This window comes from Gorilla gorilla, chromosome 12, assembly GCF_029281585.2.
Source record: "Gorilla gorilla gorilla isolate KB3781 chromosome 12, NHGRI_mGorGor1-v2.1_pri, whole genome shotgun sequence".
Classification (NCBI taxonomy): Eukaryota; Metazoa; Chordata; class Mammalia; order Primates; family Hominidae; genus Gorilla; species Gorilla gorilla.
Window position 1 is genome coordinate 55,105,952 of NC_073236.2, and position 12,602 is coordinate 55,118,553.

The 12,602-nt window shown below is 40.2% G+C and overlaps 1 protein-coding gene across 1 annotated transcript in view; it reads right to left on the minus strand.

The window, feature by feature from the left end:
• Window positions 1-12,602, minus strand: part of DNAH6 (dynein axonemal heavy chain 6) — a 364,719-nt gene that overhangs the window by 104,108 nt on the left and 248,009 nt on the right. Inside the window, exons 50-57 of the mRNA XM_063695744.1 lie at window positions 11,872-12,039; window positions 11,135-11,370; window positions 9,692-9,953; window positions 8,433-8,556; window positions 7,736-7,932; window positions 5,902-6,105; window positions 5,035-5,160; window positions 2,192-2,356 (exon numbers count right to left, since the gene is read on the minus strand). Of these exons, the coding sequence (XP_063551814.1) occupies window positions 2,192-2,356; window positions 5,035-5,160; window positions 5,902-6,105; window positions 7,736-7,932; window positions 8,433-8,556; window positions 9,692-9,953; window positions 11,135-11,370; window positions 11,872-12,039 (1,482 nt within the window). The remainder of the gene's footprint in view (window positions 1-2,191; window positions 2,357-5,034; window positions 5,161-5,901; window positions 6,106-7,735; window positions 7,933-8,432; window positions 8,557-9,691; window positions 9,954-11,134; window positions 11,371-11,871; window positions 12,040-12,602) is intronic.

Below are 12,602 nucleotides of genomic sequence, written 5' to 3' on the forward strand. Positions count from 1 at the left end.
ATTACTACCCAGGCGGATGTATCTCAGGTCTAATTGCACACACACCTACCCCCACACATACTTTAGGTGTACTGTGGCTTATAAAATCCTCATATGTTTTTCCCTGCCAGTATGAGTAACAATCTTGCTCCTCAAACACCACAGTTACAGAATCCTACATTGTGTTTAACGGAAAGGTGAGCCAGCGAACGATTAAAAGCAGTATTTTGGAATTGATAGCTTGGGTTCAGATTTGAGCTGCACCCTTTAGTGACTGTGTCATCTTGGATGAGCCACTCATCTGTGCTGAGCTTTAGTTTCCGGTATTTAAAAATTTGGATAATTATAGTAAAAACTCATAGGGTAGCCGTGAGAACTAAATGAGGTAATAAAATCACTTAGTTACTTATGACACAGTGTGTCTTTGCTTGAAAGAAGCTATTATTGATAAACAAATAAAGTTTTATATGTTTTGTCTAATAATATTTTAATGAGAAATTATTACTATAATATATTCTGACATCACTCGATAAGTCAATAGCAAAAACCAGTAAGTATAACAAGAGTGTGTGAATGAACATATGGCATCGTAAATTACATATTGTAATTTACCATATTACAAAATCCTTGAAGTAGGATTGATCTCTTTTTAGAGATGATTGACCCGAGGTTCCTGGAAATGGGATAATTTGCCCCCTGTTACAGAGCTAGGCTTGGGTCTTGTGGGCAATACACCGTCTCGAAAGTTAAATAAGTGAGAAATCAAAGAGTGAAAGTTGGCACGTTGGTCACACTTCTTTTTTGGAGGTGGTATCCATCACCTCAAGCATTTATCATGTCTTTGAGTTAAAAACATTCTGATTATGCTCTTTTAGTTATTTTTAAATGTACAATACATTATTGTTGACTGTAGTCGCCCTGCTGTACTATTATATACTAAATCTTATTTAGTCTATCTAACTATATTTTTGTCCCCATTAACTATCCCTACCTTTCTGCTCCCCTCCATTCTCCTTCCCAGCCTCTGGTAATGTTGGTCACTTTTCTAAACTCTGAAATGGGACTTGGGACATGAGCCCTGGCAGTGGCTGTGTAATTAAACTCCTCGAGGCTGACGAGGAAAATCCTAACTTAAACTTTCAATGATATTTCCCCATCTTATTCAAGAAGTGTGTCAATTTCATTCAACCTGAACACATCTGGTGAAGACAGATAGCTATGAGCAATTCAATGGCTAAAATGAAAGTGACGCTCTTTGGAATGGTATATTTAAGGATATTTTTGGGAGGGTTGTGGTGGTGAAGAAGTAAAGTTCTTGAGGTCAAGTTCCTTTCCTAGGTAAGAGCCTGCAGAGTGCACAGACGTGCCTGGAGCTGGGGCAGCATCTGGGCATGTGAGGGGGATTGTGGCCAGGGAGACTCCCGTGGGAGCTTGGTGGGAGGGGCAATGGAGTCCCAGCTGTCTTCATTTCTGTTGCAACTACCTTGGACACTGTAGTACTAGAGTAGGGGTTATTCTAGAGTCTTCTGAGTCTCAGGGGCATATGTATGGAGTGGAGCTCACACAGCTCCACTCAAAGAATCTAAGAGCATGAGAAGGGGACAAGATACCCCCACCACCCATAACTCTAAGTGTAGACACTGGACCTCTAGATCATGATTCTCTAGTGTTGTCTTGTTCCTAGAGTTTTCAAATGGTTGACCTCTTTATTTGGGCACATATGCTGTGGGCATTTGTACATTTAAGTAATGACACCTCCTCCTCCCCCCAACCCCAGCCCCATGGACTCTCAACTAAGCTCTGATTCATTTATTAGTCATAATAACAGGGACAAAAATAGTCTTTGCTGATGGAGGAAAGAGAGAGTTTAAAAGGGGGATGCCCTATGTTTAGGAGGAGTGGCTGTGGACCAGGAGGGAGATGGCGAGGGCACTGGAGAGGTGCGCAGTGGGGCGAGACAGAGCATCGGCCTGGGACCCAGTGGGTAGGGGCTTGCAACCTAACTAGATGGTGATGACAAGGGTGATTGGAATCAGAATCAAAGCTCAGAAGGGAAGCAAGAATGGAAGATGGTGGAAGAAAGGGGAGTGTATAGGAGACAGGGGAGAATGGGGGAGCGCTTTCCCTCCGGGTGGGAGCCCATCAAACTTCAAAGATTCATTACACCATGATAATCCAGTTAAGTTGAGAATTCCAGACCAGTAGTTCATACCTCAGGCAGATAGTGGGGATTTGGCATTTTGGTTGTCATATAGAACCTAAAGTTTTTGTCATAATCAATGTCTGAGTCTCCAAGACGGATGAGTAGTCGGCCACCACTGATAAAAATTTGTTTCAAAAGAATGGGTTCTAGAGCTGGATCCAAGGTTTCCTTAAGCTTAGAAATTAAAACAAAACAGGACAATACAAAAAGAAGCAATTAAAATGGATAGCATGAACTTCACAAAATTCCTTAGGCCGCAAAATGTACTGTGAATGAATAATTTTCCAGTGATCTGATGGATATTTATTAACATCCTCACACTACCTCTAACAGTACCTATTTTCCAGTAAGCATTTTATTAGCAATCTAAGGAAATAAGAGCATCTGAAGGCAATATATCTATTTAGATCAATCTTACACACTATTCATTTCCATGAGAAGAAGAGAGAAACTGGGTAGATTAAGTCATTGTGGGTTGGACTTCAACAGGCTCCACACAAATGAAGATCTGTTCATTTTCATGGTTGTTTAAAACCAGGGATTGGCAAATGACAGCCTATAGGCCAAATCTGGCCCCATGTAGCCATTTTTCTATGACTCTTGAACTACGAATGGCTTTTACCTTTTTAAGGGTTGTAAAAACATACAAACAAAAAACACTAAACCAAAACAAAACAAGGAAGAATATGCACAGAGACTGCATGAGGCCTGCAAAAACTGAAACATTTACTCCCTGGCTCTCTACAGAAAAAGTCTATGAACCCCTATTCTACATGATAGTTATGCCTTTTTCCTCAAAGCGAATCTGACTGTTGGTAGGAACGTGGGCATGGAGACATTGCCCAGGGATCCCATCAGAAACATCTTTATGTCAGGACATATGTGATGGGGGTCCCATGGCCCAGGGGCTTTCAAAATTTGACTGTCATCCATTTTAACAAATCTGTTCCACATTGTGACATGGTACCCACACATGCAAATTCTTCAAACAAAAGTTTATGAGATAAAATTTACCTTTATTCAATATAATTTTGGGTTTAAAAAATTTTATTTCATTTGAAAATGTTGATTGAGATGGTCTAAACTGATTTCATACTCATGAATGGGTGGAGACAAAGTTTGAATACACCACCCTAGCAAATGTAGAAAGCAGCTAGGTGTATAATGCTGATGACCCCAAGACACAGAGAGTTGGGGAGGACTGGTCAGAGCGTCCTGTTCCTGGCTGGGGCCCTGACAAGGAACCACCCCCTCTCCCAAGAGCACTCTGCTACAGTTAAAACACTCTTCTGTCCAGAGGCAGAACATCACAGAAAACCTTTTGTCTGCTGCCATGAAAGAGGAAAGTCCCTCAGGATCTCCCGTGTCATAAAGTAAACCTGAGTTCAGGAGTCCAGTTTGGAGCTAAAATACCTGTGCAAAGTTTTCTGGAGACTTCACTCTCTCCTGTGACTGGGATCCATTACAGAATCACCCTTGTGTTGGTCAAGGCCAAGCTTGGTCACACTGAGGTCTCTTGTGCTCTTTGTGGCTTGAGTGGGGAATAGTGTAACCTGTGGATTTCCTAGGCAGGCAAGGTTGCTTGGATAGTTTATGCAACCCTTCCATGCCTCAGTTTCCTCACTGACAAAATGGAATAACAATAGTAACTATCTTGTGATGGGGCAGTGAGGATTAATGAGTTAATATACATAAAATACTGAGAACAGAGTCTGGCATGGAGTGAACATGCAATAAATATTAGTTAATGCTAACATATTAATTACAATTCCTAGTCATCATGCAGGTGCTGCAGCTAAACTGCTCTGGTCCATGGTCTTTTTGAGCTTTCTTTCTTTCTGATGAAGCAGTGATACTTCTAGGCACGGTTAAACTGAGACTCAACTCACAGCCCATGTTTTGGCTCGCTTGTTCTTTTATTACTTATAGGAAAATAAACCATGATCATTAACCAATCTCTTTTGTGCCCAGGGCCTTTGTGCTGTTCCCTTTGCTGGGGAAGCCCTTCTCTCTAAGCCTGGCATATGGCTGAGCTCATCACATAGGTCACAGCTTAGATTACTCCCTTTATCCACATATCTAAGTCAGACCAGCCTTGGTGGCCTATCCATTGGTGACTATCCCATCCCCCTCTTTACCCTTTCAAACCTCTAATAACAAGTTTCTTCCCCTCCCTCTCTCATTTCTTCTCTCTTTCGTTCTCTGTTTACTGTCTCTGTCCCCACCTCAATTGTAAGCTATTGAGAACAGAAACCACATCTACATGTTTTGCCACTGGTTCTCAAATAATGTTTGAATGAGGGAACAATTTTAAATAACATCCATTCTTGCAATGATAGCCAAAGAAATGGAGCACCTAGACTCAACAAACAACACTGCCCTCCCTTCTTCTTCCTCTTCTTTTTTTTTTTTTAACAAAAGTTAATTCTCATCTAATTCACTTAATCCAATTCTGACTTATGCCCGAGTAAAAAATAATGTTTATACCCACTAGAATATTTTACTGGCTTCGCATCATTATTGTATGTACATAATCCTGACTGCACTACTGTTGTGAATTTTCAGGGCAGCTCACCATCAAGGGCCATAAAGAGGCCTGTGAAACAGCAGTGTCAGGAAACAGAGGCCAGCCCTCTTAACACTAAAACAATGTCTGGAAGTCAACAGGTCCTCCCTCCCACCCCTCTTGCAATGTGATAATGTATTGTTTAAGGAGAAGAGGAACTGGTTTGACCAATTTGAAAATGGAGTTGACTGGTGTCTTTAGCATGATGGGGATGTGGCCTATATAGGATTCCAGATATGATTTGAAAGTTGGGGACTGACATGAGAAAAGGAAGTGAAAATCAAACCTCTTCCAGTAAGACAGGTAAACCAAGTCGGATTGAATTCTCGAGTATTCGTAAGAAATTACTATCTGTAAGCTTAATGATCTTTAAACCACTTTTGCTTTCCTTGTTCCTTATCCAACGGTTTGCCTGTTTGGAAAAGCACAGAGCAGAACATTTGCTTCAGAGCATAATAAATGGCTAGAAAGTGAAAGCTTTAGAAGAAAGTGTGGAAATTTTATTCAATCTAGAAACAAATTTGAAATATATAAACTATACTCCCCTGTCCCTCGACAATAAAGACATCTTTTAAGCCCAATGTTTGGGACTCTTCTCTTTGTTTAAATGTGGAAGAAATAAAGAAAAGAGTCATCTGGGAACAGAGTTCATGCTTATGGTATTCATGTTGGTCTCCCTTGCTTCCACAGTGGCTCCCTCTTCCAAACCCTATTTAGTACAACCTGATCCATGAACTTACGGAGTCAGAAAATGGGATGCTGTCAACTGTAAATTCCAGTCAGGCTTGCCCTAAAATTTGATCATACCCTGACTTCACTCTCATTCCTCAGCCCTTTTAGGAACAAGGACTACAGAAGAATGAAGATCTGTGGATTTCTGCCCTCACAGAAAACAAAAAATGAATGGTCATTCCCCTAAACAAAACCAATCAAAATCAAGTATGGGAGCACTTCAATTCTTCCTTTCTTACTTTCTCATCCACAAAATGAGGGACTTGGACTATAGGACTTTAACACTCTCTTCTGGGTCTAAATCTCCATGTATGTTAAATCTAAATCTCCAAGTACATTGAAGCCCACTTTTATAATTTTTAATAGCTAGCTCAACATTAAGCAGAACCAAAAGCCACTCTCTTAAGCATTTGCTACACACCTGATCTTGGGGATCAATCATTAAAGGCCATCTTCTGCCTTGAGTAACCAAAATGCCATTTTCTGTTGATATCAAGTCACGGGGCAGCCCATCAGTGTTCCACTGCCGTATCTCGTAGGGATCTCCAAGAATGTTAATGAGACTGAAGGAAGGATCGATTGGGATCTCCAGAGACTGGCAGTCCTGGATCCAACACTCTATAAGCTGTAGAAGGCGGAAAGCTTACTTGAGTAGAGTCAGGAACACTCAGTAAACAAGGGCACATGCAAAATGTGGTGGGCAGTGGTAAGTCAGTGGCTGAAGAGCTAAGCCCTCCCAGTCTCCACAGATGTGCTTGCATCAGAGCATGGGACACAGGAAGTAGACCAAAATCAGGCCTAGGTACTCTGACTATACCATTAGTTAGATGTGACTTTGGAAACATCATTCCCTCTATTTGGACCTCAGTTGTCTCATGTGTAAATGACTGGGTTGTCGCAGTGGTTTTCAACCAGTTTTGTATTTTCCCTGTTGGGAGAGTCTGAAAGCATATGGAGAAGTTTCGGGTTATCACAATGACTGAGGGTTTACAAGCAATCAGTAGATGAGGGAAAGGGATGTTGGCATATGACCTCCTTCAATGAGTGGTGCAGAAGAGAGAGCTGTCTGTCCCCAAAAAGCACAATTGGCCCCAGTGAGAAATATGGCACCCTAAGAGCTTAGAGCTCCTGGAGAGTCTATATGAGAGTATTATATCAGGTTTTATAACTCAATGACAAGGGTAAACATTTTTAGGAAGACATTTCAAAAAAATGACTAAAATTCTTTCAAATAATTTCATTTCCTGGAAAATGCATGTAGATGAAACTTTTATTCTCTGATAAATGAAAGGCTCTTTCTTTCTCTTTCTTTCTTTCTCTCCTCTATCTCCCTCTCTTTCCTTCCTTTTCTTTCCTTTCTTCCTTCTTTCCTTCCTCCTTCCTTCCCTCTTTCTTTCCTTCCTTCCTTCCTTCTTTCTTTCTTTCTCTTTCTTTCTTTCCCTTCCTTCCTCCCTCCCTCCCTCCCTCTCCCTCTCTCTCTCTCTCTTTCTCTCTTTCTCTCTTTTTCTCTTTCTCTCTTTCTTTCTTCAGAGTTTTGCTCTTGCTGCACAGGCTGGAGTGCAATGGCGCAATCTCCACTCACGGCAACCTCCGCTTCCTGGGTTCAGGCAATTCTCCAGCCTCAGCCTCCCCAGTAGCTGGGATCACAGGCACCTGCTCCTACGCCCAGCTAATTTTTGTATTTTTTTTTTTTTAGTAGAGACGAGGTTTCACAGTGTTGGCCAGGCTGCTCTTGAACTCCTGACCTCAGGTGATCCACCCGCCTTGGCCTCCCAAAGTGCTGGGATTATAGGCATGAGCCACCGCACCCAGCTGAGGCTTTCTTTCTTATAGAGATAAAAGCCTAAGGAAGCACAGATTCCTCCTGGTCCTGCCTGCTCCTTTCTTTTGACTGGCCCTCTGTTGCAGTTTCACCAATTGAGAACATCTCATCCAGGCTGGCTTTACATGCCACTTGTGATCATAAGGGTAGGGGACTCACTGTCTCTTTTCCTTCCCCCAGGTTTTTGAGCTGTGTAAATGATGAATAGCTTTCTAAGACAGGAGAAGGAAAGCAAGGAACGTGTTAAGGAAAGCCTAGGGGTAGACCATCACTGGCTGATGGGGAAGTGAAGGGCTGTGAAATATATAAAGAAATTCTACCATGAAGAACCTCTACAGTGGAGAGCCTCCATCTGAACTCAGAAAAATGAACCACCCCCGGCTCCAGTTTCAGCTGCTTCTTACCCCTCCTTACAGAAAGCAGGGTTACTCACTGACTGCCTGTACTGGGCTGTGAAAGCCCCATAGTAGGCCACACAAGCTGCTGCTATGAACACGTTCCCAGTGATATTTGATATTTCTTCCTCAAACTTCTGTATGCTTTCTTCCCATCGAACCTGCTCATCTTCTAATGCTGCCGTCAGCTTTCCAGCACGTACTAGACGTGCTTTTGTCAGGGCCATGGTCTTTGCTAGAAAAATTTTAAGAAAATCAGATTATACTATTAAATATTTTCATAAAGTATTAAAAGCTTATTTACCTGTTTCTTTTTATAGCAGAATAGCATTATTTAGCTAATGATGTCAATACATCTCTATGAAACCTTACACCAATTCAGCATTAATTCCCATTTGAGAACCAAGTCTAAGTTTGCCTTTTCCATATCGAAAACTCTTTTTTGATACTCCGTTACTCTGGTTGAAGACAGTGCTTTCTGTATCCTTGTAGTATTTAGCTTCTGGATCAAATTCACATACTGTTTTGTGTTTTAATGTAACATGCTCCAGTAAGGCTTGTTCAGGTACAGGATGTTGAATATATAAAACACATGAGTTCTTATTTGATCCTAGGAGGCTAATGAAAATACATTCTACACATTGGATAAAAGCTGAAACCTGATTGCCAAAAACTTCTTCCTACTTCTGAAAATCAGGCATTTCCTGGCCAATGTAAATTTTATGAGTTACTTACCCAGGCTTTCTTTTTCATTTACACCTTTGTCATATTCATCTTGTAAGGCCTGTATTTGATCTTCTACTTGTCTTAGTAATGCTTGCTTTTCTCTCAGGGTAGCCATGGTAATGTCAAGTTCAGCCTAATAAAATCAAGCAACTGTTTAAGAACAGGGCCAAAAAAAGGCTGAATTTGCCCATTAATAATACAGATCAAAAAAAAAATTCATATATGTTCCTCTTTTCATGTCCAAAAAGACTTTGATGTGATACATAAAGTTAAAACAAACATAAATTAGAGTAAAATACAAGAACAGAAGTAAATGAAACAAAACAAAATCAATAATAAAGCCCAACAAAATAAATCATAATAGAGAAACAGGTGTACCAAGCATTTGGGATGAATTAGGTATCATATGGATTATTAATTTTAAATGATGCAACAAATTAAATATTCATGCCATAGTGGAAACTAATATTTCCTAACTAGTTCTCCACATCAGAGGTCGGCACACTATGGCCTGTAGGCTTGCTGCCTGTTTTTGTACAGTCTGCAAGCTAAGAATGGTTTTTACATTTTTAAATAATTAGAAAAAAATCTTTAAAAGAATATTTCATGAAATGTGATAATTGTGTGAAATTTGAACTCCAGTGTCAATAAAATAAAGTTATATTGGAACATAGTCATGCTTATTTATCTATGTATTGTCAATGACTGTTTCTGTGCTGCAACAGCAGAGCTGAGTGCTTGCTGCAGAGACCATATAGCCTGCAATGCATAAAATATTTATTCTCTGGGTCTTCATGGAAAAAGTTTGCCAACCCCTGCTCTATAGCCACAGTTCTTTCAGTAACCTGCTCCACTAAATGATTATTCTTTTTTCTTCTTGGGAAGATGAAGGGCCTCACATCCAATGACAGGGTTAAGCTGGTTCTAAAACCTCAGATGACACCATCAACCATGGAAGTATTTAGCAAACGGAAATACAGACCATCAGATGCTTGAGGTAAAAAGTACCTTAAAGAAAGAGATTAATTCCCTTTTTTTCAGATGAATATACTGAGGAACTCATGTTCCTCTTATGCTGAAAGAAGGCTGATTTCAGAGGCAATTTCTGAAAAAAAATTGCCAGCTCTTGTTTAAAACAAAAGCTAATTTCCAAGAGTTTTGTCACTGTCTATATTGCGTAGGACCACAGTAACATTATACAGAGAACTTGAAATGACTGGCGATCATGGCCTTCGATTCTATAAAATATCACAATACAGAAAATGTACCTGTGCGGCGCGGAGCTTTTTTCTTTTTGGTTCGACGACCTTGACCACTCGAGAGTACAAATCCATAGCTCTTACCCACATGCACATAGATTTACATGCTTTGGACACTTTCTCCACTTTTTCAGGCACAAAATCAGGATTATTAATATACTTTTGAAGCTTTGCCAATATCTGAGGCTTTATGTTCTCCTTATCATATTCTAAAAGCCTTTTTAGAAAGTTAGAGTCACCAAGAAGTTGCTTTGCTGATGGCCAATCAGGCCTGAAAGACAGACATGATATATTAATGGCACTGAAATGAAGTAATATAAGAACAAAAGAAATGTATTTCTTTGAGAACATTATATTATCCCAATAAGTGGATAATTTTAATCTTGGTACTATAATTTTAGTAACTGGTAGTTAGGTGCACCACAATTAATTCAGGGGGCGAAAAGAAAATGGGTGACTAAGGTTCCATGCGACCCAGCTTTGGTAGAGAAAGAATTATAAAATCACAGTTTTAGAAATGGGAGGCATTATAGAAACAATAGTTTTATTTTTAAAATGCCGCAGGCACTCACATTTTACCTCCTTTATCATAGTTCCCACCCTTAAAATCACCCGCCAGGACACTACAATTGCTTTCTAACTGGGCTTTATGTCTCTTTGAACTTTGTTCTTCTGAACTTTTGCCAGATTGATCTTCCTACCATGAAAATCTGATTAGATAAAAAACGTTCAACGATTCTCAGTCCCTTCTGCCCACAGCTCTCTATCTGTGCTCTGCAGAGCTCTCTGGGTCCTACCGAGGTACCAGTTTAAGGGTCAGTGGGAACCTCTCCACCCTGTCTCCTGGGAGCCTGGTGGTGATGTGGTACTCTGAGCCCTTTGCCTAGTTTTACATAGAAAGGTTCATTACAACATAATTTTATTGAAAAAAAGTTTGTATCACTAAAGAAAGTTTGAAAACTACATATCTCCAAGATGAAATCTGAAGTGTTTAGTGCAGCATTTAAGACCTTTCGTGATGCAATCACTGGCCTCCTGCCCAGCCCCATCCCACTCCAAGAACATCAAAGCTCATTCCTGAGCTCGCCTATGGTCCCACTATCCAACTGAGCATTGTTTTCCAAAAAACCTACTTGCACATCCCAGCTGGGCTTAGGCACTGTTTTCTCAGCACTCCCAATACTACACAACTCTCACATTGCAATGAAATTATTAGTTTTCATGTCTGTCTTCCCACTAGCCTGTGTATATCTTGTAGAGAAAAACATATCTTCCACCATCTAGTACAAAATAGATGCTGGGAAAGAAAATGCTCCTTGAATCAATTTGTTGAATGACCAGCTGAAGCAATGAGAAGGTGGAGAAGGGAATGAATATATACATTACCGTGGAGGAAAACAGTAAAGAACTCTTACCAGGTATCATGGCAATACATGACTCTGAATTACTCACTTGGCATTCAAAAGAATGGAGATTGCTTCCATTACTGTCATGACCAAATCTGGGGGCTTTGTAAAAACTCTGATTTCAGATATATCTGCCTTATCTAAGGAATCCAGTGCTTTATTGGCAGCATCTAGTGCAGGTAGTGCCTCGTCAAGATCTCTTTGAGCATCATCAGCTATTGCTTGCGTTTCTTCAGCTTTGACTTTTGCTGTTGCTTCATCCTCCTGCACAGTGTTACGGACCTAACCATTGAAACATGACTGCTTAAGTGGCCTCATTATTTGAATTTTAATATTCAAAACAAAGCCAATAATAGTGAGTCATATTTGCCCTTTGGATTAGAGTAATGATGGAAAGGAATTAGCTAGATTGCATTTTATGCTCTCCTTTGTCCATCTATGCCATGCCAATAGCATAATGAATATAAACTTATTATAACAAACAGTTCCATCTTAGGAGAGACATAGTTGCTTTATATTTGTAGGTGCTGCTTTTCTCACAATTCTCTGTCCCATTCATTGGGCTGCATCAATTCTTGAGGACAGAGCCAAACTAATTTAGTAAAGGGAGATTGTTTACAACTTAAAAGCATTGTTAAATTGCTAAAAAAAAAACTTTGCTAAATCTATCACTTAATTATTTTAATAACATATATAATAAAAAAATCCAATCGTGTCTCATTATATATAAGTGATCAGTTGCTGATGGAAGCCTTTTCCACATTCTCAGGAACTGCAGCATACCTGATCGGCACTTTCTTGATCCACTGCCAATTTTTCCATCAGGGCTTCAACATCTTCTGATTTTGTTAAAAGTACAGGCTCTAAAGCTGAAAGATCTAATTTCATTTTATCTACTAGTATGTTTGTTTCTAGTAGCTTGGTGAGACCATTCTTCACCCGATCTCGTGCCTAAGTGACAATGAAAATTTATATTATAATGAGTATTATAAACTCTAAGTTTACTGGTATCAAACACATATTACTCATGTATTAGACTTTTACATCTACAGAATTGGTAAATCAGTTTGTAATAATTCAGGTTGTGAACATATTACAAATTGGGAAATGTTCAGATAATGGAACTCTAGAAATGGCCATGACATTCATCACAGTTGTTTGGATCCATGCCCTCTGGCCACAGCAGTGGGACGTCACTGGGCTGTGGCTCACTGAGAGTAAGGACCACATGGTACTGTTTTTATTCCCTGTGGTAGCATGTTGAATGAGTGAGGAACAGGTCCAGATGTGAATCCCTGGAGGCTGCCGCTCTGGGAGCTTGTTTGCTCTGGCCAGCAGGGCTGAGGACCCCTAGGGAGATGACGTCCAGAGGGTGTAGCTCTAGCTGCTGGATTTGAAACCTACTTCCCTGTGGTAGAAAACTCTTGACCATGATCAAAGGGCTGGTATCTGGTAAGGAGACACCTGGGAAGAACTGTTTTTCGAAGGTGAGTCAGAAAGCTTGGCTCATGGCT